This window comes from Scyliorhinus torazame, chromosome 17 (assembly GCF_047496885.1).
Source record: "Scyliorhinus torazame isolate Kashiwa2021f chromosome 17, sScyTor2.1, whole genome shotgun sequence".
Taxonomy (NCBI): domain Eukaryota; kingdom Metazoa; phylum Chordata; class Chondrichthyes; order Carcharhiniformes; family Scyliorhinidae; genus Scyliorhinus; species Scyliorhinus torazame.
In genome coordinates this window covers 90,587,336-90,612,629 of record NC_092723.1, presented here as the reverse complement: position 1 = coordinate 90,612,629, position 25,294 = coordinate 90,587,336, and the positions used below count along the sequence as shown (strand labels likewise).

General features: G+C 53.0%; 1 protein-coding gene across 12 annotated transcripts in view; it reads right to left on the bottom strand.

Moving 5' to 3' along the window:
- LOC140393996 (voltage-dependent L-type calcium channel subunit alpha-1S-like) overlaps positions 1–25,294 on the bottom strand; it is an 804,045-nt gene that overhangs the window by 457,310 nt on the left and 321,441 nt on the right. For all 12 annotated transcript variants that reach the window (XM_072480735.1, XM_072480727.1, XM_072480737.1 and 9 more), the window contains one exon: positions 20,371–20,458. In XM_072480735.1, the coding sequence (XP_072336836.1) occupies positions 20,371–20,458 (88 nt within the window). The remainder of the gene's footprint in view (positions 1–20,370; positions 20,459–25,294) is intronic.

The following is a 25,294-nucleotide window of genomic DNA, read 5'->3' as shown; positions in this document are numbered from 1 at the left end:
ACTGGGCAGAGAGAGGTAGGCACAAAGAGACTGGGGCGAGAGAGCTGGGCAGAGAGAGACTGGGCAGAGAGAGCTGGACCCAGAGAGCTGGGCACAAAGAGAGCTGGGCACAGAGAGACTGGGCAGAGAGCTGGGCACAGAGAGACTGGGGAGAGGGAGCTGGGCACAGAGAGACTGGGCACAGAGAGCTGGGCACAAAGAGACTGGGCAGAGAGCTGGGCATAGAGAGACTGGGGAGAGAGAGCTGGGCATAGAAAGACTGGGGAGGGAGAGCTGGGCATAGAGAGACTGGGGAGAGAGGGATCAGCACAGAAAAACTAGTGGGGAGAGAAGCTGGGCACAGAGAGACTGGGGAGAGGGAGCTGGGCATAGAGAGACTGGGAAGAGAGAGCTGGGCACAGAGAGACTGGACAGAGAGGGCTGGGCACAGAGAGACTGGGGAGAGAGCTGGGCATAGAGAGACTGGGGAGAGAGAACTGGGCATAGAGAGACTGGAGAGAGAGGGATCAGCACAGATAAACTAGTGGGGAGAGAAGCTGGGCACAGAGAGACTGGGGAGAGAGAGCTGGGCACAGACAGACTGGGGAGAGAGAGTTCGGCACCGAGAGCTGGGCACAGAGAGACTGAGCAGAGCGAGCTGGGCACAGAGAGACTAGGGAGAGAGAGCTGGGGACAGAGAGGCAGGCCAGAGAGAGCTGGGCACAGAGAGACTGGGGAGAGAGAGCTGGGCATAGACAGACTGGGGAGAGCTGGGCCCAGAGAGACTGGGTAGAGAGAGATGGGCACAGAGAGAGCTGGGCAGAGAGAGACTGGGCAGAGAGCTGGGCACAGAGAGACTGGGGAGAGAGAGCTGGGCACAGAGAGACTGGGGAGAGAGAGACTGGGGAGAGAGAGTTGGGCACATTGAGACTGGGGGTGGAGCTGGGTACAGAGAGACTGGGGAGAGAGAGCTGGGCACAGTGAGACTGGGGAGAGAAGCTGGGCATAGGGAGACTGGGGCGAGAGAGCTGGGCATAGAGAGACTGGGGAGAGAGCTGGGCACAGAGAGACTGGGCACATAGAGACTGGGGAGAGAGAGTTGGGCACATTGAGACTGGGGGTGGAGCTGGGTACAGAGAAACTGGGGAGAGAGAGCTGGGCACAGAGAGACTGGGGGTGGAGCTGGGCACAGAGAGACTGGGGAGAGAGAGATGGGTACAGAGAGAGCTGGGCAGAGAGAGACTGGGCAGAGAGCTGGGCACAGAGAGACTGGGGGGTGGAGCTGGGCACAGAGAGACTGGGGAGAGAGAGATGGGTACAGAGGGAGCTGGGCAGAGAGAAACTGGGCAGAGAGCTGGGCACAGAGAGACTGGGGAGAGAGAGCTGGGCACAGAGAGACTGGGCACAGAGAGCTGGGCACAGAGAGACTCGGCAGAGAGCTGGGCATAGAGAGACTGAGGAGAGAGAGCTGAGCATAGAGAGACTGGGGAGAGAGAGCTGGGCACAGAGAGACTGGGGAGAGAGAGCTGGGCACAGAGAGACTGTGGAGAGAGAGTTGGGCACATTGAGACTGGGGGTGGAGCTGGGTACAGAGAGACTGGGGAGGGAGAGCTGGGCACAGAGAGACTGGGGGTGGCTGGGCACAGATAGACTGGGGGTGGAGCTGGGCACAGAGAGACTGGGGGTGGAGCTGGGCACAGAGAGACTGGGGTGGAGCTGGGCACAGAGAGACTGGGGGTGGAGCTGGGCACAGAGAGATTGGGGAGGGAGAGCTGGGCACAGAGAAACTGGACAGAGAGAGCTGGGCACAGAGAGACTGGGCATAGAGAGACTGGGGAGAGAGAGCTGGGCACAGAGAGGCTGGGGAGAGAGAGTTCGGCACCGAGAGCTGGGCACAGAGAGACTGGGCAGAATGAGCTGGACACAGAGAGACTGGGGAGAGAGAGGTGGAGACAGAGAGATTGGGGAGAGAGAGCTGGGCATAGACAGACTGGGGAGAGCTGGGCCCAGAGAGACTGGGTAGAGAGAGATGGGCACAGAGAGAGCTGGGCAGAGAGAGACTGGGCAGAGAGCTGGGCACAGAGAGACTGGGGAGAGAGAGCTGGGCACAGAGAGACTGGGCACAGAGAGCTGGGCACAGAGAGACTGGGCATAGCGAGACTGGGGAGAGAGAGCTGAGCATAGAGAGACTGGGGAGAGTGAGCTGGGCACAGAGAGACTGGGCACAGAGAGACTGGGGAGAGAGAGTTGGGCACATTGAGACTGGGGGTGGAGCTGGGCACAGAGAGACTGGGGAGAGAGAGATGGGTACAGAGAGAGCTGGGCAGAGAGAAACTGGGCAGAGAGCTGGGCACAGAGAGACTGGGGAGAGAGAGCTGGGCACAGAGAGATTGGGCACAGAGTGCTGGGCACAGAGAGACTCGGCAGAGAGCTGGGCATAGAGAGACTGGGGAGAGAGAGCTGAGCATAGAGAGACTGGGGAGAGAGAGCTGGGCACAGAGAGACTGGGGAGAGAGAGCTGGGCACAGAGAGACTGGGCACAGAGAGCTGGGCACAGAGAGACTGGGGAGAGAGAGTTGGGCACATTGAGACTGGGGGTGGAGCTGGGTACAGAGAGACTGGGGAGAGAGAGCTGGGCACAGTGAGACTGGGGAGGGAGAGCTGGGCACAGAGAGACTGGGGGTGGCTGGGCACAGAGAGACTGGGGAGAGAGAGCTGGGCACAGAGAGACTGGGGGTGGAGCTGGGTACAGAGAGACTGGGGAGAGTGAGCTGGGCACAGTGAGACTGGGGAGGGAGAGCTGGGCACAGAGAGACTGGGGGTGGCTGGGCACAGAGAGACTGGGGAGAGAGAGCTGGGCACAGAGAGACTGGGGGTGGAGCTGGGGACAGAGAGACTGGGGGTGGAGCTGGGCACAGAGAGACTGGGGGTGGAGCTGGCACAGAGAGACTGGGGTGGAGCTGGGCACGGAGACTGGTTTTGGAGCTGGGCACAGAGAGACTGGGGGTGGAGCTGGGCACAGAGAGACTGGGGTGGAGCTGGGCACGGAGAGACTGGGGCTGGAGCTGGGCACAGAGAGACTGGGGGTGGAGCTGGGCACAGAGCGGCTGGGGTTTGAGCTGGGCACAGAGAGGCTGGGGGTGCCACTGGGCACAGAGAGGCTGGGGTGGAGCTGGGCACAGAGAGGCTGGGGGTGGAGCTGGGCACAGCGAGTCTGGGGGCGGAGCTGAGCACAGAGAGAATGGGGGTGGAGCTGGGCAGAGCTGGGGGTGGAGCTAGGAACAGAGAGGCTGGGAGTGGGGCTGGGCACAGAGAGGTTGGGGTGTGGAGCTGGGTACAAAGAACAAAGAACAATACAGCACAGGAACTGTCCCTTCGGCCCTCCAAGCCTGCGCCGACCATGGTATCTGCCTAAACTAAAACCTCACCTAGGGAGTCCGTAGGGGCAGCACGGTAGCATTGTGGATAGCACAATTGCTTCACAGCTCCAGGGTCCCAGGTTCGATTCCGGCTTGGGTCACTGTCTGTTAGGAGTCTGCACATCCTCCCCGTGTGTGCGTGGGTTTCCTCCGGGTGCTCCGGTTTCCTCCCACAGTCCAAAGATGTGCAGGTTAGGTGGATTGGCCATGATAAATTGCCCTTAGTGTCCAAAATTGCCCTTAGTGTCCAAAAATTGCCCTTGGTGTTGGGTGGGGTTACTGGGTTATGGGGATAGGGCGGAGGTGTTGACCTTGGGTAAGGTGCTCTTTCTAAGAGCCGGTGCAGACTCGATGGGCCAAATGGCCTCCTTCTGCACTGTAAATTCTATGATCTATGTATCCTTCCATTCCCACCCAATTCATATATTTGACTGGATGTCCCTAAATGAGCCTATCGTACCTGCTCCCACCACATCCCCAGGCAGCGCGTTCCATATATTTACCATCCTGTGTAAAAAAACTTGCCTCGCACATCTATCCTAAACTTTTCCCCACGCACTTTAAAACTATGTCCCCTAGTACTTGACTCTCCTACCCTAGGAAAGAGCATCTGACTATCCACTCTATCTATGCCACTCATAATCTTGTAGACCTCTATCAGGTAGCCTCTCAACCTCCGTCGTTCCAATGGGAACAGGAGGTTGAGAGATAACCTAATAGAGGTACTGGGAAAATGGACAGAGAGAACTGGGCACAGAGAGACTGAGGGGTGGAGCTGGGCACAGTGAGACTGGTGGGTGGAGCTGGGCACAGAGAGAGATGGGGGGTGAAGCTGACGGCAGAGAGACTGGGGGGAACTGGGCACAACAAGACTGGGAGGGGTGGTAGGCACAGAGAGATTGGAGGAGTGGAGAGCTGGGCACAGTGACTGGGGGAGGGGGAGCTGAGCAGAGAGAGACAGGGAGAGAGAGCTGGGCACAGAATGACTGGGAGAGGGAGCTGGACACAGAAAGACTGGATGTAAGGGCCCTTCCTGTTGATTCCCTTGTTTCCTATTTCTTTTACTTTGTGGTTATCATTTGTGGTTGAAAAATAATACACAGCATTGCGGATACAGCTTTTGAACAGAAAAACTCAAACTTTTACGCACCTGAGAGAGATTGGAGGGATTTGGTTTGATTGGTTGGCTGGTGACCAATAAATTTGCAAAAGACTATTCTGTCCAACGATGTGCGGGTTAGGCGGATTGAACATTCTAAATTGCCCTTAGTGTTCAAAAAGGTTAGGAGGGGTTACTGGGTTATGGGGATAAAGGGGATAGGGTGGAGGTGTGAGGCTTAAGTGGGGTGCTCTTTCCAAGGGCCGGTGCAGACTTGATGGGCCGAATAGCCTCCTTCTGCACTGTAAATTCTATGATGACAGGCGATAATTGAGTTCAACCCGATTGGGATGGTTTTCAGAGGGTGCAGGAAGTGACAGTTGGACCTGGGCACTCAGAGAAGAAGCTGTGAGTGTCTTTCTGTCTCTCACTTTCACTCTCTCTCTTTCTCCAGAAATGCTGCCTGTTGCTGATTTCTGAATCTACGCAGAGGTTCTTGACACCTGGATGAATCTATACTGAAAACCATAACAGACTGGAAGCAAAAACTCTCGAACTGAAAGTCCAGGCAGAAGAAAGGTGTACTGGAAGACAACCATCTGAAAAAAACTCTTATCATTTTACTTTCATCATTATTTTACACCTTTCTTCCCCTCTGTGTATGTCTGTCTTGTGTGTGTGGAGGGTGGGGTTAGTTAAAGGGTGGCGGGGGGAAATTAGGATTAGGAACCTTTGAAAAAGTAGACAGCGACATTTAGGTTACAATATAAATTAAAAGGTGACATCAGGGGCGGGATTCTCCGACCCCCTGCCGGCCCGGAGAATCAGCGGTGGGGGGCGGCGTGAATCCCGCCCCCGCTGGCTGCCAAATTCTCCGGTGCCAGGGTTTTGGCGGGGGCGGGATTCGCGCACAACGGTCGGCGGCCGCTAACTGCGGCCCCCCCGGCGATTCTCCGGCCCGCAATGGGCCGAGAGCCGCCCGTTTTAGGCCGATCCCGGCGGCGTAAATTAGACCTGGTACTTCACGGCGGGACCTGGCTCTGCGGGCAGCCTCCGGGGTCCTCGGGGGGGGGGGCGCGGGGAGATTTGGCCCCGGGAGGTGCCCCCACGGTGGCCTGGCCCACGATTGGGGCCCACCGATCCGCGGGCGGTCCTGTGCCATGGGGGCACTCTTTCCCTCCGCACCGGCTGCTGTGGACCTCCGCCATGGCCAGTGCGGAGAAGAACCCCACTGCGCATGCGCTGGGATGACGCCAGCACATGCTGGCACTCCTGCCATTGCGCCAACTCACGCCGGCCGGCGGAGGCCCTTTGGCGCCGGTTGGCACGGCGCCAACCCCACCGGCGCCAGACTAGCCCCTGAAGGTGCAGAGGATTCCGCACCTTCTGGGCGGCCCAACGCCGGAGTGGTTCACACCACTCCTCGGCGCTGGGACCGCCTGCCCCGCCGGGTAGGGGAGAATCCTGCCCCAGTTTTGTAGTTGCAACAGGAAGGAAAGCTAGTCAAATTGGCAGGTGAATTAAAAATAGAGGTGCCAGCTAAAGCTGGGATAACAAAAGAAAGAGTTTTTCAAATGGAAATTGAAATGAGGAAGTTGGAATTAGAGAAAAATGAAAAAACAAAAGGGAGAGAATGCCACCTTATGGCACTAGAATTTAAAAGGGAGCTGCCAGGTGCCAGAGAGGAGCTTAACCCTAGAACGGAACCCAGTGGTGATGTGTGTCTGGAATTTGTTGCCTGAGTTGGTGATGGAGGACGAGACCTCCATTTTAAAAAGTACCTCACCTGCAACTTAATTGCTGTAAGCAATACGACTATGAACCGGGTGCAGGAACGTGGGATTAGAAAGGGCACCTGGGTGTCCATGAGCTGGTAGGGACAAGATAGGACAACTGGCCTCCCTTCTGTGCTGTAACTGTTCTGTGGTTCTATGTTTAGGTTCATGCAGGCCGTCCCAAAATTTGAAGAAACGGATGTTGTTACGACCCCCTGGGCCAGTGCGTGGTCAATTCCAGTCCCACTTGACCTGGAGTCTCAACACAAGTGAATTAACAAATAATTCTCAGAAAAAGTCTTTGGTCCTTGACCATCCAGTAATTACAGTCACCAGTATGCATAACAAGAACTACAATGAAATATGCAGGAAATACAACTGGTTAGCTAACTATTAACTTGCCCCCACCCTCTACACACACACACAAGACAGACAAACACAGAGGGGAGAGGGGTGAAAATCGTAAGTAAAAGGAAAAGGATTCTTTGTTCCAGATGGTTGTCTTTAAGCAGACCTTCCGTCAAAGTAAACTCTCACATCCAGGTCTCCGTTTGCAGCTGTAATAGTTTCAAGATAGATTATTTCATTCAGGTTCTATGCAGGTTCAGAAACACATCAGCTCACAGCCTTCTTGGAAAAAGAAAGAGAGAGACACACACAGAGAGAGGGAGAGACAGAGCCAGAGAGATAGAGAGAGAGTGTGAGAGAGAGAGAGAGACAGACAGAGACAGAAAGAGAGAGAGAGAGAGAGCGTGAGTGAGAGAGAGACAGATAGATAGAGAGAGAGACAGAGAGAGAAAGAGAGAGAGACAGAGACAAAGAGAGAGAGAGAGAGAGGCGGTTGCGGCTATGCGGAGCTAAGTCGCACGCTCGGCAGCTCCTGCTAAAAACTGACTTTTGGGCTCTTTTTAGGGCTCGTAACGGTGCTTGTTCGACGTTTCCCGGTGTGGGAAGGGGACAGCAACATTCCCCCAATAGTGTATGGATTGGACCAGGAGTGGGGCGATTAAAAATGTGGCATTGAAGCAAAGAAAGGTGCGAGGGAGGAGGACCAAGATGGCGGCGGGCGGAGACCAGGCAGTGTGGAGGCAGTGGGCGCAAGAGCAGCAGGAGCTTCTCCAGCGCTGTTTTAAGGAACTGAAAGCAGAGCTGCTGGAGCCGATGAAGGCTTCAATCGATAAGCTGCTGGAGACCCAGACGGCCCAAGGAGCGGCGATCCGGGAGGTCCGGCAGAAGGTCTCTGAGAAAGAGGACGAGATCCTGGGCCTGGCGGTGAAGGTGGAGGCGCACAAGGCGCTCCACAAGAAATGGTTTGAGGAGATGGAGAACCGGTCGAGGCGGAAAAACCTGAGGATCCTGGGTCTCCCGGAGGAGCTGGAGATATCGGACGTGGGAGCCTACGTGGTCACCATGCTGAATTTGCTGATGGGAGCGGGGGCCTTTCAGGGGTCCTTGGAGATAGAGGGGGCCCACCGAGTGCTGGCGAGGAGGCCCAAGCCCAGCGAGCCGCCGCGGGCGGTGCTGATGCAGTTCCACCGGTTTGCTGATCGAGAGTGTGTGTTAAGGTGGGCCAAGAAGGAGCGGAGCAGCAGGTGGGAGAACGCGGAGGTCCGAATCTACCAGGATTAGAGCGCGGAGGTGGCGGAGAAGAGGGCCGGTTACAACCGGGCGAAGGCAGTGCTGCACAGGAAGGGGGTGAAGTTTGGTATGCTGCAGCCGGCGCGTCTGTGGGTCACCCAAAAGGATCAACACCATTATTTCGAGTCCCCGGAGGAAGCGGGGGCCTTTGTTCAGGCCGAAAAACTGGACTCAAACTAAGGGTCGGGATGATGGGGTTGCGGTGGAGGGATGGTTGGGGATTGTTGGGTTGTGTTTCGAGGGGGGGGCGTTCTTTGTTTTTTGGGGGTTGATTGGGCATTGTATTGATTAGGTCTGCCGGGTGGGCTCGTGGGGGGGGGGGGGGTGTAGGTAAACTGCTTGGGGGGGTTGATGGTCGGTAGGGGAGATGGGGCCCCGCGGGGGGGGGGGGGGGGGGGGTGCCTGAGTTGGGGGTAGTGGGACCTGGCCTGGAAAGGGAGCTGCGTCAGGGGAGGCGGGGCCGGGCGAGTGGAAAGCGTGGGCTTTGTCCCGCATGTAGGGCTGAAGGGGCGGGGCCGGAGCTGGGAAGCGCGAGATTTTTCTCCCGCGCTGAGAGTGGAATGGATGAGATCCTGCTGGTGGGCAAGGGGGGGGGGGGGGAGGGGAAGTTCCACACTGGGGGGAGGGGTCGATGGAGCGGCGGGAGTGGCCGGGGTCAGCAGGAGTCAGCTGACTTACGGGAGTGCAATGGGGGGAGCAATACAGCTAGGGGGGACCGGGTTGCTGCTGGAATGGCCAAGGGGGAGCTGGAGCTGGTAGAGGAGGTTGGGGCGGGTGTCTGCCGCTGTGGGGAACGGATCGTGTGGGGGGCGCGGGCATGTGGCTGGCCTAGGAAGGGCTATGGTTAATCGGCGGGGGAGGGGGGTGAGTAGCCCCCTGATCCGGCTGATAACCTGGAATGTAAGGGGACTGAATGGGCCGGTCAAGCGGGCCCGGGTGTTCGTGCACCTGAAGGGGCTGAAGGCGGATGTGGCCATGCTTCAGGAGATGCACCTGAGCGTGGCGGATCAGGTAAGGTTGAGAAAGGGGTGGGTAGGGCAGGTGTTTCATTTGGGTTTGGATGCAAAAAATCGAGGTTGGCGATCTTGGTGGGGAAGAGTGTCGTTCGAAGCGTCGAGCATTGTGGCAGACAATGGCGGTAGGTATGTGATGGTAAGTGGCAAGGGGGGCAGGTGGTGTTGGTCAATGTAAATGCCCCGAATTGGGATGATGAGGGGTTCATGTGGCGACTGCTGGGCCGGATTCCGGACCTGGAGACAGGGGGCCTGATAATGGGGGGAGATTTAAACATGGTGCTGGACCCGGCATTGGATCGCTCTAGGTCTAGGACGGGCAGGAGGCCGGCGGCGGCCAAGGTGATGTGGGGGTTCATGGACCAGATGAGAGGGGTGGATCCATGGAGGTTTGCGAGGCCGGGTGCCAGGGAATTTTCATTCTTCGCCCATGTCCACAAGGCCTACTCCCGGATTGACTTTTTTGTCATGAGCAGGGCGCTGATTCCGAGCGTGGAGGATACTCGGCGATAGCCATTTCTGATCATGCTCCGCACTCGGTGGACCTCGAGTTGGGGGAGGAGAGGGACCAGCGCCCGCTGTGGTGCCTAGAGGTGGGGTTGCTGGCGGATGAGGAGGTAAGCGGGCAGGTCCGGAAGTGTATAGAGAGGTACCTGGAGGCTAATGACAATGGGGAGGTGCAAATAGGGGTGGTCTGGGAGGCGCTGAAGGAGGATGTCAGAGGAGAGCTGATCTCCATTAGGGCACACAAGGAGAGGGAGGAGAGGAGAGAGAGGGAGAGGTTGGTGGGGGAGATGGTGAGGGTGGATAGGAGGTACGCGGAGGCCCCGGAGGAGGGATTGCTTAAGGAGCGGCGTAGCCTCCAGGCTGAGTTCGATTTGTTGACCACCAGGAAGACGGAGGCGCAGTGGAGGAAGGCGCAGGGGACGGTATATGAATAAGGAGATAAGGCGAGCCGGATGCTGGCGCCCCGGCTTCGGAAGCGAGGGGCAGATAGGGAGATCGGGGGAGTTAGGGATGGAGGACGGAGCACGTTGCGAAGTGCGGTGGGTATCAATGGGGTCTTCAGGGACTTCTACGAGGAACTGTACCGGTCTAAGCCCCCACTGGAAGAGGGAGGGATGGGTCGCTTCCTGGACCGGCTGAGATTTCCGAGGGTGGAGGAGGGGCAGGTGGCGGGGTTGGGGGCGCCGGTTGGGTTGGAGGAGTTGGTCAAAGGGATAGGGAACATGCAGGCGGGGAAGGCACCGGGGCCGGATGGGTTCCCGGTTGAATTTTACAAGAAGTATGCGGACCTGCTGGGCCCGGTGTTGATAAGGACCTTCAACGAGGCAAGGGATAGGGGGGCTCCACCCCCGACGATGTCTAGAGCGCTGATTTCCCTGATCCTGAAGCGGGACAAGGATCCCCTACAGTGTGGGTCATATAGGCCGATCTCACTCTTAAATGTAGATGCAAAGTTGCTGGCAAAGATTTTGGCCATGAGGACCGTGTATGACCCGTGTGCCGCAGGTCATACACGAGGATCAGACGGGGTTCGTGAAAGGGAGGCAGTTGAATACTAATGTACGGAGGCTCTTGAATGTTATATGATGACGGCGCTGGAAGGGGAGGCGGAGATAGTGGCAGCGATGGATGCGGAGAAGGCCTTTGATAGGGTGGAGTGGGGGTACCTGTGGGAGGTGTTGAAAAGGTTCGGGGAGGGGAGGGGTTCGTCAGGTGGGTGAGGCTGCTGTATAAGGCCCCAGTGGCGAGTGTGGCCACGAACAGAAAGAGGTCAGAGTATTCTGGCTACACCGGAGGATGAGGCAGGGGTGTCCCCTGTCCCCCCTGCTCTTTGTACTGGCGATTGAACCCCTGGCCATGGTGTTGAGGAAGTCGAGGAACTGGAGGGGGCTGGTGCGGGATGGGGAGGAGCATCGGGTGTTGCTCTATGTGGATGATTTGCTGCTATGTGTGGCAGACCCGGTGGGGGGAATGCCGGAGATGATGAGGACCCTTAGGGAATTTGGAGATTTCTCCGGGTACAAGCTTAATATGGGGAAGAGCGAGTTGTTTGCAGTGCACCCGGGGGACCAGGAGAGGGGGATTGGTGAGCTCCCGCTAAAAAGGGCGGAGAGGAGTTTCAGGTACCTGGGGGTCCAGGTGGTTAGGAGCTGGGGGGCCCTACATAAGCTTAACTTCATGAGGCTAGTGGAGCAGATGGAGGAGGAGTTTAAGAGGTGGGACGTGCTGCCACTCTCCCTGGCGGGAAGGATGCAGTCAGTTAAAATGACGGTGTTCCCGAGGTTTTTGTTCCTGTTCCAATGCCTCCTCATCCTGATCCCCAGGGCCTTCTTCAGGTGGGTTAACAGGAGCGTTATGGGGTTTCTGTGGGCGCAGAAGACCCCGGGGGTGAGAAGGGTGTTCCTGGGGCGGTGCAGGGATGGGTGGGGGGTTGGCGCTGCCTAACCTCTGTGGGTATTATTGGGCCGCCAACGTGGCAATGGTGCGTAAGTGGGTGATGGAGAGGGATGAGGCGGCATGGAAGAGGCTGGAGATGGCGTCCTGTGTGGGCACGAGCCTGGAGGCTCTGGTGTCGGCGTCGCTACCGCTTCCTCCAACGAGGTATACCACGAGCTCGGTGGTGGCGGCTACCCTCAAACTTTGGGGGCAATGGAGACTTCACGGGGGGGGGCCTCGGTGTGGTTCCCGATTCTGGGGAACCGCCGATTTGTCCCGGGGAGGATGGACGGAGGGTTTCTGAGCTGGCATAGGGTAGGTATTAGGATGGGGGACCTGTTTGTGGACGGGAAGTTCGCAAGCCTGGGTGAGCTGGAGGAGAAGTTTTGGCTCCCTCCCGGGGAACACCTTCAGATATATGCAGGTAAGGGTGTTTGTTCGGCGGCAGGTGGTGGAGTTCCCACTGTTACCGCCACGCGGGGTCCAGGACAGGGTGCTGTCGGGGGTGTGGGTTGGAGAGGGGAGGATCTCGGCAACGTATCAGGTGATGCAGGAGGAGGAGGAGGCCTCGGTGGAGGAGCTAAAGGGTAAGTGGGAGGAGGAGTTGGGTGAGGAGATCGATGAGGGGATGTGGGCGGATGCCCTGGGGAGGGTGAACTCTTCCTCCTCTTGCACGAGGCTCAGCCTCATACAATTTAAGGTGCTGCATAGGGCTCACATGACCGGGGCAAGGATAAGCCGGTTCTTTGGGTGCAAGGACAGGTGTGTTAGGTGCTCAGGGAGTCCAGCATATGACACCCACATGTTCTGGGCTTGCCCGGCGTGGAGGACTTTTGGAAGGGTGTAGCGAGGACGGTGTCGAGGGTGGTAGGTTCCAGGGTCAAGCCGGGCTGGGGGCTCGCAATATTTGGGGTGGCAGAGGAGCCGGGAGTGCAGGAGGCGAAAGAGGCCGGTATTCTGGCCTTTGCGTCCCTGGTAGCCCGGCGAAGGATTCTTCTTCAGTGGAAAGATGCGAGGCTCCCAAGCGTGGAATCCTGGATCAGCGATATGACGGGGTTTATTAAATTGGAGAGGGTGAAATTCGCCTTAAGGGGGTCGGTGCAAGGGTTCTTCAGGCGGTGGCAAGCGTTCCTAGACTTCCTGGCAACGTTAGAAGATCGTCAGCAACGGCAGCAACTCAAGGGGGGGGGAGGGGGGGGGGGTTCCTTTTTCTTGAGTGGGCGTGTATTTTTGACTTTGTGTTGATGAAGGCTGTTAATTTATTATTTATGTCTATTGGGGGTTTGTTCTTTTCTTTCTGTATTTTGTTGTTGATATTTTGTGAAAATTTGAATAAAAATTATTTTTTTAAAAAGAGAGAGAGAGAAGAGTAGGTCCTTCCCCTGAACGTCAAGGAATCAAACTGAGCGTCTGGGTGTTACGACGCCCTGGGTCAGTGCGCTGTCAATTCCAGCCCCACAGTTCCCAGATCCCACCATCAGTGAATTGACCAATAAGTTGTATGTTTTCCTGAGATCTTTTGCCCTCAACTGCTCCAATGACTTACAGGTACCAGATTTGAGAGTAAAACATGAAATAAACTGTTTATTTATAAAAAAAAGAAGAGGCAAACACGTAATGGCCTCGAGGGAGATGCCAGAGGACTGGAGAACAGCTAATGTGGTCCCACTATTTAAGAAAGGTTGTAAAGATAAGCCAAGGAACTACAGATCAGTGAGTCTCACGTCAGTGGTAGGGAAACTATTGGAGAAAATTCTGAAGGAGAGGATCTATCTTCACTTGGAGAGGCAAAATTTGATCAGGAACGGTCAGCATGGCTTTGTCAGAGGGAGATCATGCCTATCAAATTTGACTGAATTTTTTGAACATGTGACCAGGTGTGCAGATGAGGGTAGTGCAGTTGTAGTTTACATGGATTTCAGGAAAGCCTTTGACAAGGTTCCACATGGGAGACGTATAAAGAAGGCAAATGCACATGGGATACAGGGTAGCTTGATAAGGTAAATTCAAAATTGGCTTGGCTGCTTTAGTGTCTGGAAGCCAGTGTCTAGTGGCGTACATATCACAGGGAATTGTGCTGGGTCCCCTATTGTTTGTCCTTTATAAAAATGACATAGATGACAATTGAACACAGAACATACCGTACAGAAGGAGGCCATTCGTCACATCGAGACTGCACCGACCCACTTAAGCCCTCACTTCCACCCTATCCCCCGTAGTCCAATAACCCCTCCTCAACGTTTTTGGTCACTAAGGGCAATTTAGCATGGCCAATCCACCAAACCTGCACGTCTTTGGACTGTGGGAGGAAACCAGAGCACCCGGAGAAAACCCACGCAGACACAGGGAGAACGTGCAGACTCCGCACAGACAGTGACCCAGCAGGGAATCGAACCTGGGACCCTGGCGCTGTGAAGCCACAGTGCTATCCACTTGTGCTACAGTGCTGCCCTAATGTCGGGGGTAGGATCAGTAAGTTTACGGATGGCCCAAAGATTGGCCGGGAGATTAACAGTGAGGTTGAGCAACTTGGGTTACAGGAATACATAGATAGGACAGCACAGTAGCACATTGGTTAGCACTATTGCTTCACAGCGGCAGGGTCCCAGGTTCAATTCCCGCTTGGCTCACTGTCTATGAGGAGTCTGCACATTCTCCCTGTGTCTGCGTGGATTTCCTCCGGGTGCTCCGGTTTCCTCCCACAAGTCCCAAAAGATGTGCTGTTAGGTAATTTGGACATTCCGAATTCTCCCTCTGTGTACCCGACCAGGCGCTGGAATGTGGCAACTAGGGGCTTTTCACAGTAACTTCATTGCAGTGTTAATGTAAGCCTACTTGTGAAAATAATAATAAAAGATTATGAGATGCCCCTTTCGGGAAGATAATCTACCATCCCTACCTGGTCTGACTTTTATATGACTCCAACAATATGCTTAAACCTTAACTGCCCCCTGAAATGTCCAAGAAAGCCCCACAGTCAGGGGCGGATCTACTATGAAACTAATGAAGCTTAAGCTTCAGAGCCCCTAATCCCGGAGGGGCCCCAGAAGTGACTTTAGTCCACATTGCTTAAAAATTTGGGGTCTACTGTATGAGAAGGGTTTTTTAAAAAATAATAATATTAATAATATAGTGTAATTCAATACAAAATAATAGTTCAAATAAAAATTAAAAGATTATTAAAGTATCATGTAGGCTAGCCGTAAATGAAAAAAGGTTCAAATTAAGGATGTTTCATTCTAAATATATTTAATATAAAATAATTGGAAATAATTTAAAACACTATTAACATTTATGACAGAAATACAAACAGTAGATGACGTGTCATAACAAAAAAAGAGGAGCCGTTGACAAGGCAATCACAATGCTAACGTGAATGTTCAACGTGATAGCACTCGTGATAGCGGTCCAGACAAGAATTTTTTTCAATAAGGATACAATATTATAATTACCCCTTGTGGTTCGATACTGCTATAATGGAAAACCCTGTGAGAGATTTTTAACATTTTTACCGATAGAAAACCATTCATCCACGACCTTGTTCAACAAAATATAACAAGTCCTGGGTGAACATAAGCTTTCACTTGAAAATATCCGTGGTCAGTCCTATGATAATGCATCTAACATGAAGGGCTCGGAGAAAGGGCTGCAAGCACTCTTTAAAAACATTAACAGGTACGCAGACTATGTACCATGTGCAGCCCATTCACTTAACCTTGTTGGAGAAAAGGCAGTGTCTACTGTACCTGAAGTTGTTCACTATTTTGGCATTTTGCAGGAGCTGTATGTTTTCTTTTCTGGATCTCCACGAAGATGGGGGATTTTAAACACACAGGGCAATCTACATTTTTCTCTAACTAGATGGTCTGCACACTATAAAGCAATCCTGGGAAATTAAAAATGGATATATGGGTATTTTACAAACTCTCAAACATATTTTTGAAGACTCAGAAGAGAAGCCTGAATGTAAATGAGATGCAAAGAATTTATACCACAAGTTGGTAAAGCTGGAATATGCTATTTTAACAGTCGTTTGGGAAGAAATGATGGAGCGTTTCAACAAGTAAGAAACTCCAAACCCCTGGTTTTGATGTATTTGAAAGTTTCTTCTGCTATCATCTTTACTTTCGTTTGTTAAAGAACTCACAGAAATTTCAGCTGATAGGATTGCACACTATGAATCAGAAGCAAAAGGTTTGTGTGAAGATATCACTTCAAGTTATTCTGATGCTTCCAAACGCTTTGTTACAAGGAAATTTTCAGATGGAACAAGTGGTATTGCTTCTTTGAGAGGAGCTGACAAATTTAGGATAAAAGTTCTATATCAACTCTATGACTGCTTGATAATCCAGTTAACGCAAGACCCATATGAGCAGATTGCGAAAAGGTTCAAGTTCCTCTCAGAATTGGTGAACAATTCTGAAATTGATGAGGACAGTATTAAACTTATAATATTGTATTACAAAGATGATATTGACCACAAATTAGTAAACGAGTGTTATCAGTTCAAAGAATATTTGCACTTTAGGAAATCCCAGAACACAGAAGAAAGCACGCCATCTAAAATGCAATGCGCAGAAGCTCTTCAGCTTATTTGTGAGCAACACCTAATTGAAGTGTTCCCCAATATTACTACTGCGCTTAAGCTGTACTTGACAATGCCTATCACGAGCTGTGAAGCAGAAAGTAATTTTTCAAAGCTATCCTTTATAAAGAACAAATTTCGGTCTACCATGACTGAAGAGCGCTTAAATTCTTTATGCATATTGTCTCTAGAAAATGACATTGCAAGGAAGCTCTCATATGACAAAACTGTGCGTGAATACGCACAGAAAAAACAAAAAAAAGAGTATTTTGTAAAATGTGCTTCATGTAGTATGTATTCTCATAGGTGTCTAAAATAAAAGATTATATTGACTGTGGTCCTTTCTATGTTTTATTTCATCATTCTATGAAGCATCATGCATGTATATAACATTTCCCTAATTTTCATCCCCCCATAACTCGAAAACTATAAGGCATAGGAAATTTTTATTCACACCAGTGACTTTGACATGTGAGATAATCCAGTACAGCAATTTTAATCAAAATCTGAGATGTAGTGGTTACATTTTTTTAAATTTGTGGTGATCTGTCGTGGAACAACCCCATTGAAGAAGATAACAGTGGTTACCCAGACCTCGTTGCTGGTTGCGAAGGGGCCCCCATAACAGTTCAAGCTTCAGGGCCCCAAAAATATAGGTCCGCCACTGCCCACAGTTTAAGGGAAATTAAGGAAAGGGCAGTAGCTGCTGACCTTGCCAGTGATACCCACAAGCCATGAAAGAATAAAGAACCTCCTTCAGTCTTACAATTCTCAGAGATATCTACTCTCCACTGCCCACCACCGATAGCGGAGTTCCCGATGTAACGGAGAATCCAGCATTGGCAAAAAAATAGGATCAACACCCTTCCAATGCACTGGTCCCCGCTGGCGGCGGCATCAAGGTTCGCACCCCGCACGAAATGTGCCGGGCACCGGATTCTGCAAGCCCATGTCCAGTCCTTTGGGCCGGGATTCACATGGACGAGTATTGGAGCAGGCATTTCCCATTGTGGCCCACGTGCAGTTGACCACGAGGTGGGCCAAGGGGTAACTCTTAGAAGGAGTTTTCCCCAAAGGCCACCCTCATCCTTACAATGCAAATCTTCAGCAGGAGTCTCTGTAATTGGAGTGGTTTCTGGCGGGGGTCTCTCTTATGAGGGTCCCAGTTGGAGGTCGGTGAGGCTGGTCGGGTCACCCTCACACTGTGGGCGAAGGGAGTGTTGACCCAGAAAGTCCTGAGTGGGGCGGCGTAATTGTATTGAGCAGGGGAAGGGGGCCAGCTGCTGGGCCTCGCCATCAGGCCGCCTGCTCAAAATGGCGGCCCGATAGAGATTCACGAGGGAATCCCTCACAATCCCCGCCATACAAAAATTTGCATGGCAAGGGATAGGGAATCACCTCTGGATTTACGCTCCCACTGTGAGTTTCCTAATTTCCGCGATAACAACCCCACACGCAGCCTGCACCTGCCGACAGGGTATCAAGCAGCACACCCAAGGTAACGGCCACTTTAGCCCCTACAGGGGGGGCCGGTTAGGGGCTGCAGCGCGTACCGCTGGCAAGGTCGATGGTACCCCTGGAATCAGGGACAGGCGCCAGGGCCAGAGGCCCCCACATTGCCGGTCACAGACAGAGCCAGGGGTGCAGGGATGTTTGATTGGGGGGGGGGTCAGAGTCCGCAGTGCCAACCGGGGCCGTCATGTAGCCTGTTGGACCAGTTTTGGCACGGGGGCATGCTACATGCTAACATGTCAGCATATCACCCCCTGTAGACAATGGTGGCCTTCCTGCTACTTGCCTCAGTCCTGGGGGATGCCCTGCGGCTGCACGAGCTGGAGCTGGCCAAGGAGGAGGAAGCTGCAGCAATGCAGTTTGGCACTGCGGAGCGTGCCGCAGAGGTACAGGAGGCAGCCGCCCAGAATGCAGAGCCGGCTGGCCCACAAGCCGAGGAGGAGGTTCGAAGGAGGCGCCGCATAAGGCCTCGTGTGTACTGGCAGCGCTTGTCATTCGAGAACCTGTCGGGGGGCATGCCGTCGAAGACTCCAGCTGAGCAGATGGACAGTGCAACACATCTGCCAGATCATGGCACATTTGGCACCGCAAAGTTTTGGGGGAAGACTCCCTCTCCCAGTGGACATCAAGGTGACGGTCGCCCTGAACCTTTACGCCATGGAGTCCTTCCAGGCGCCGAGTGGGGACCTGTCCGGGATCTCACAGATCTGTGTCACAGAGACCCTACATGCCCAGGCAGCTCAATACATCCACGTCAATGTGGACCAAGACCAACAGGATGCCTGGGTATTGGGATTCTCTGCCATTGACAGGGTGCCCCAGGTCCAGGGGATGATCGACAGGATGCATGTCCCTCCACAGGCACCTTCAGATGACATGCCACTCGACACAAACCGAAAGGGGTTCCACTCGATGAACATGTGGTTGATATGTGACCACCAGCTGCACATCATATGCCTGCACCCAATACCCGGGCTGTGTGCACAACGCCTCCATCCTGGCACACTCGGCGATTCCTGACATGTTCGAAATGCCCCCACCCGGCTGTGGGGTTGGCTCTTGGGTGACAGGGGTTATCCACTGTTAGGTAATGGGTTGAGAGACATTCCAATTAGTTGTCTCATTTATGTTAAGTATCCAATAATTGACACTGATATGTAAAGGGACATCAGGTGGCCTCTGTGTCAGGTGATGTGATGTTCGAGTTTTGTGCAGAGTCTGTTGAAGTAAATTAAAGGCGTTTGTGGAAAAGGAGCAGAACCTTTGACTCTTTATACAACAGCAGCTAAACGTATAACATACACTGTGCAGTTGTGGCTGATGACACCTATCAAGAGTGGTCGGTGGGGGGGCAACTGACCAGGGACACGGATACGAATCTCATCGGATCCGTAAAGCGGCGTAACCGGGAAGTACACGGCGCCGTATATCACCCACCTGCGGCCACTGCCAGAGGCCCGCCCCGCTATTCTTCGCCCCCGACCGGCCAAAGTCCCGACGGCATAGATAATAATAATCGCTTATTGTCACAAGTAGGCTTCACTGAAGTTATTGTGAAAAATCCCTAGTTGCCACATTCCGGCGCCTGCTCGGGGAGGCCAGTACGGGAATTGAACCCGGGCTGCTGGCATTGATCTGCATTACAACCCAGCTATTTAGCCCACTGTGCTAAACCAGCCCCAGATCTAATATGGTCCAGCAGTTTGGATACGTGCGCGGCAGCTGCGATCTCAGTCCACTGCCGCCATGTTCGGGGGCGGGCCGATCGTAGGCTAGGTGGGGCATCATACAGGCTATTATTGGCCAGGCGGTCTGGGTCGGGCACACAGCCGATTCACACGGTCCAGCTCCGCCACGGACCACGGCGCGGCCGCTGCAGGCCGCCGCCATGCGCATGTTCATGGTTTTTGAGACCACAAGTGAACCACGCCGTTGGGAACTCGGCCCATTGGAGGCAGTGAATCGCGGAGGCACCGGAGAATAGGGAGTCAGGCCTGCTAATGATATGCCTATGGTACTTAAGTGCCGTGCAGCGAGCGGCGCATTTACACTATTTTCAGGGTGCTAGGGCATCCCGTTTTGGCGTCAAACCAGCGCCTACCCCAATTTTGGAGTCGGCGGCTATTTTCCGTCCAATCGCGTTTTGAGATTTCAGCGTCGACAGACGGAGAATCCCGCGTAGTCTCAGAGATGGAGAATTCCGCCCAAAATCTCTCAAATGGTGAATTCTGGCCCTGTACTCCTCCGGTCTCTTGAGCATCCCTGATATTAGTTGCTCCACCTTTGACAGCCATTCCCTCTGCTCTCTGGGCCTTAAGTTCTGAATTCCCTCCCTAAACATCACTCCTTCGTCTAATGAAAATGCTATTAATTTTGAATATATTGTGTTGATCAATGGAAATGCTCGTGTGACTATTTTAATTAAGTTTTAACTCCACTGGTGACAAAAGTGAGCATTAAAAAACAAAGGCAAACTTTATAATTGACCCTGTACACATAGGTGATGTATGATAACACACTCATGTGTGCTCACATATGTATATGCATATCTGCAGACATATATTGACAAATTCTCATATGTATTTACACTGATATACTTATAAACACATGCATAGTTATACACATGCACTCACACTGACCCCTATGCGCGCATGTGTGCTCACAATACACATGCATTGACTCATCTACTCACACACATGCATACTTACAGGTGCGTATTAACACCTGTATTCACACACAGACGCACTAATACAAATAACCAAGCATGCACAACTCACACACAGCACACCTATCCTCACACACACACACAGCTGTACACAAACACACAAAACATGTCCTCAGGGTCTCCACATAGATGAGTATATTCAGTTTTACTCAGATGTAGTCACACAAAGGCACCGTGGCTCACCTTTAATCCCTTTGCTCTGTTAATGGCTCTCAAAGGTCTCAGCACTCGGAGGACTCGAAGAATCTTTACCACAGAGATAGCACTAGATCTGGAAAAGAAAGTTAAGGGCTGAGCTCCTTAACTGAACACTCTGCAGGATGAACTTGTAGGTGTATACATTCATTCACTCATTCATTCACAAGCATCCCAAGAAGACGACTTGCCCAGACAGATTTTTTTTTTTAAATTTGGTGCACCCAGTTCTTTTATTTTCCAATTAACACAGAGCGGGAACAGTGCAATCCATTAGATATCGTTACATTGAACGGGAGCAATGCAGTTCACTAGATGCTGTTACACTGAGAGGAACGTGCGGTTTACTAGATGTCGTTACACAGAGCGGTTCACAAGATGTGGTTACACTGAATGGAAACAGTGTGGTTCACGAGATGTCGTTACACTGAACGGAAACAGTGCGGTACACTAGACATGGTTACACTATGCGGGATCAGTACGGTACACTAGATGTTGTTACACTGCGCCGGAACTGTGCGGTTCACCAGTTGTTGTTATAGGCAGCGGGAACATTGCAGTACATTAGATGTTGGTACACTGAGTGGGAACACTGCTGTACACTAGAAGTTGTTACATTGAGCAGGAATAGTGTGGTTCACTAGATGTCGTTACACTAAACGGGAACACTACGGTTCACTGGATGTCGTTACACTGAGCGGGAACAGAGCAGTTCACTAGATGTGGTTACACTAAGCAGGAACAGTGCGGTTCACTAGATGTTGTTACACAGAGTGGGAACAGTGCGGTTCACTAGATGAGCGGGAACAATGCAGTACACCAGATGTCATTACACTGAACAGGAACAGTGGGGTTCACTAGATGTTGTTACACAGAGTGGGAACAGTGCGGTTCACTAGATGTTGTTACACAGAGTGGGAACAGTGCGGTTCACTAGATGTTGTTACACTGAGCGCGAACAGAACGATTCACTAGATGTTGTTACACTGAGCGCGAACAGTGGGGTTCACTAGATGTTGTTACACAGAGTGGGAACAGTGCGGTTCACTAGATGTTGTTACACTGAGCGCGAATAGTGGGGTTCACTAGATGTTGTTACACAGAGTGGGAACAGTGCGGTTCACTAGATGTTGTTACACTGAGCGCGAACAGTGCGGTTCACTAGATGTTGTTAAACTGAACGGGAACAGTGCGGTTCACTAGATGTTGTTACACTGAGTGGGAACAGAACGGTTCACTAGATGTTGTTACACTGAGCGCGAACAGTGCGGTTCACTAGATGTTGTTACACTGAGTGGGAACAGAACGGTTCACTAGATGTTGTTACACTGAGCGCGAACAGTGCGGTTCACTAGATGTTGTTACGCAGAGTTGGAACAGTGCGGTTCACTAGATGTCGTTACACTGAGCGCGAACAGTGCGGTTCACTAGATGTTGTTACACTGAGCGCGAACAGTGCGGTTCACTAGATGTTGTTAAACTGAACGGGAACAGTGGGGTTCACTAGATGTTGTTACACAGAGTGGGAACAGTGCGGTTCACAAGATGTTGTTACACAGAGTGGGAACAGAACGGTTCACTAGATGTCGTTACACTGAGCGCGAACAGTGCGGTTCACTAGATGTTGTTAAACTGAACGGGAACAGTGCGGTTCACGAGATGTTGTTACACTGAGTGGGAACAGAACGGTTCACTAGATGTTGTTACACTGAGCGCGAACAGTGCGGTTCACTAGATGTTGTTACACAGAGTGGGAACAGTGCGGTTCACTAGATGTTGTTACACTGAGTGGGAACAGTGCGGTTCACTAGATGTTGTTACACTGAGTGGGAACAGTGGGGTTCACTAGATGTTGTTACACTGAGCGCAAACAGTGTGATTCACTAGATGTTGTTACACTGAGCGCGAACAGTGCGGTTCACTAGATGTTGTTAAACTGAACAGGAACAGTGCGGTTCACTAGATGTTGTTACACAGAGTGGGAACAGTGCGGTTCACTAGATGTTGTTACACAGAGTGGGAACAGTGCGGTTCACTAGATGTTGTTACACTGAACGGTATCAGAGCGGTTCACAGATTTGGGAGATCGAAGGAGTGATCTCGGACCACAGCGATCATGTGGTGGCTCTGGAGGCAGAGGTGGGGCTCCTAGGGGACCTTGTAAAAAGTTGATGGCAAAGGTGGAGGAGCAGGAGAATGCCTCGAGAAGGCAGAACCTGCGAATAGTAGGCCTGTCTGAAGGAGTGGAAGGTGTGAGTGCCACGAGTTACGTCTTAAAGATGCTGGCGGGGCTGGTGGCAGAAGGGGTGCTAGATAAGGCGCCTGGGGCGGGATTCCCCAACCACCCCCCCCCCCCCCCCCCGCCGGGTAGGAAAATAGCCATTTTTTAACGAAAGAGCGCCAGAAAACTCAGAAGTATAATGGGCCAGGAACAGGCAAGTCATGTTGCAGCTGTACAGGATCTTTAGTTAGGCCTCATTTGGAATATTGTGTACAATTCTGGTCGCCACACTACCAGAAGGATGTGGGTGCTTTGGAGAGGGAATAGAAGCGGTTTACTAGGATGTTGCCTGGTATGGAGGGCATTAGCTATGAGGAGAGGTTAGATAAACTCGATCTGTTCCCACTGGAATGACGGAGGTTGAGAGACGACCTGATAGAGGTCTACAAGATTCTGAGTGGCATGGACAGATAGTCAGATACTCTTTCCTCGGGTAGGAGAGTCAAGTACAAGGGGACGTAGATTTAAAGTGCGCGGGGAAAAGTTTAGAACAGATGTGCGAGGCAAATGTTTTAGACAGAGGGTGGTAAATATACGGAATGCGCTGCCTAGGGAAGTGGTGGGAGCAGGTCCGATAGCGGCATTTAAGGGACATCTAGACAAATATATGAATAGGGTGGGAATGGAAGGATACAGACTCCGTAAGTGCAGATGGTTTTAGTTTAGCCAGGTACCATGGTCGGCGCAGGCTTGGAGGGCTGAACGGTCTGTTCCTGTGCTGTATTGTTCTTTGTTCTTTGAACTGAAACAGTTGGACGAGTCGGTTGGTCGCGACGCAGGGCAGTCTGAGGGGTAAAGTAGAGGATCAGGAGAACCGCTCAAGGAGGCAAAACCTGCGGATTATGGGCCTGCCGGAGGGGATCGAGGGCAGAGATCCCACGGTCTATGTGGCCCAGGTGCAGGGCAACCTGGTGGGGAGGGAGACTTTCCCCAACCCACCAGAAATAGACAGGGCACACCGGCCGCTGAGCCCGAAACACAAAGCCGGGGAGCAACCGAGGCAGTAATAGCCAAACTGCACCGGTTCCAGGGCCGGGAAAGAATCCTGGGCAAAAGCAGCCTTGGACAAGAATGGCATACGCTTTGGTATGCTGTGCCCAGCAAAGCTCAGAGTCACATACCAAGGCAAGGAACCCTTTTTAACAGCCCCTGCCGAGGTAGACAAGTTTGTTGTGGAATGGGAATTGGAGCAGCGACAGCAGGGGAAATGATAAAGGGCCCAAGGCAAAGAATGACCACATGGCGATAAGCCGACGCAGGGGTGGGGGAAGAAGCACTTCTCTCCCCCCCACACCAAACACACCCGGAGCGACAAGCAGCATGCCACCACCTGAGAGACCGCTTCGCACGGGAGAACGTGGCTTCGTTCGAGAGAACGAGAGCAGCGGAGAAAGGAAAGCGAAGTGGCAAGCGAGAAGAGTGCAGGGTAAGACGGGGAAAGAACGGGCAGTAACTACAGAGAGCAGGTGAGGGAAAAACAGGACAGTAACTCCTGGGAGGGTTACCACACTAGCGGGAAAGCTAGCGCCGGGAGCATGCAGCAGAGCAAGGCCACGCGGCGCATGCCCGATAGGGGGCCAACGCCAGGCCGGGGGGGGGGGGGGGGGGAGACAAAACAAGCAGCGGGGATGGGGGAGCAAATGGGGAAAAGAGCTGGGAAAAGGAGGACGGGGGGAGCATGGGAAAGGGAATATAAGGGGGGCAGCAGGGAGGGATAGGGACATAGGAAAAGAGAAAAAAACAGGAGCGGACGAATGCGGCAATATGGCTACAAACATAGAACATACAGTGCAAAAGGAGGCCATTCGGCCCATCGGGTCTGCACCGACCCACTTAAGCCCTCATCCCCGTAACCCAACAACCCCTTAAAACCTTTTTTGGTCACTAAGGGCAATTTATCATGGCCGACCTACCTAACCTGCACGTCTTTGGACTGTGGGAGGAAACCAGAGCAGCCGGAGGAAACTCACACAGACATGGGGAGAACGTGCAGACTCCGCACAGACAGTGACCCAGCAGGGAATCGAACCTGGAACCCTGGCGCTGTGAGGCCACAGTGCTAATCACTTGTGCTACCGTGCGGCCCCAACCAGGGCCACATGGTAGCACAAAGGGCCGCAACCAGGAGCCTGGAGCAAGGAAGCAATGCAAGCAACCACCTCGTACGGTCTCGGAGTGCAGGGGCCTACCCATGTGGCAGATGCACAGTTGGCAGCCATGTTGGGTGCCCCCTAACAAAGGGAAACCCCAGAGTGCAGGGGCTCGTCCAGCAGGTAAGTATGGTTAATCCCACAGGAGCGGCGGGCCAAAACCCAAAACCCGCCTACCAGGATAGTCACCTGGAACGTCAGGGGACTCAACTGCCCAGTGAAAAGATCCAGAGTCTTCACCCACCAAAGAAACATGAAAGCCGACATAATCTTCCTCCAAGAGACACACCTGAGAGAGCAGGTCCGACTGCGGGTAAGGAAGGGCTGGGTGGGACAGACCTACCATTCCTGGTATGGGACGAGGGCCAGGGGGGTGGCAATACTGATCAATAAGAGGATGATGTTTAGGGCGACGAAGACACCCAGAACCCAGGGGGACGGTACGTCATGGTCAGCGGGGCCCTAGATGGGGCACCGGTAA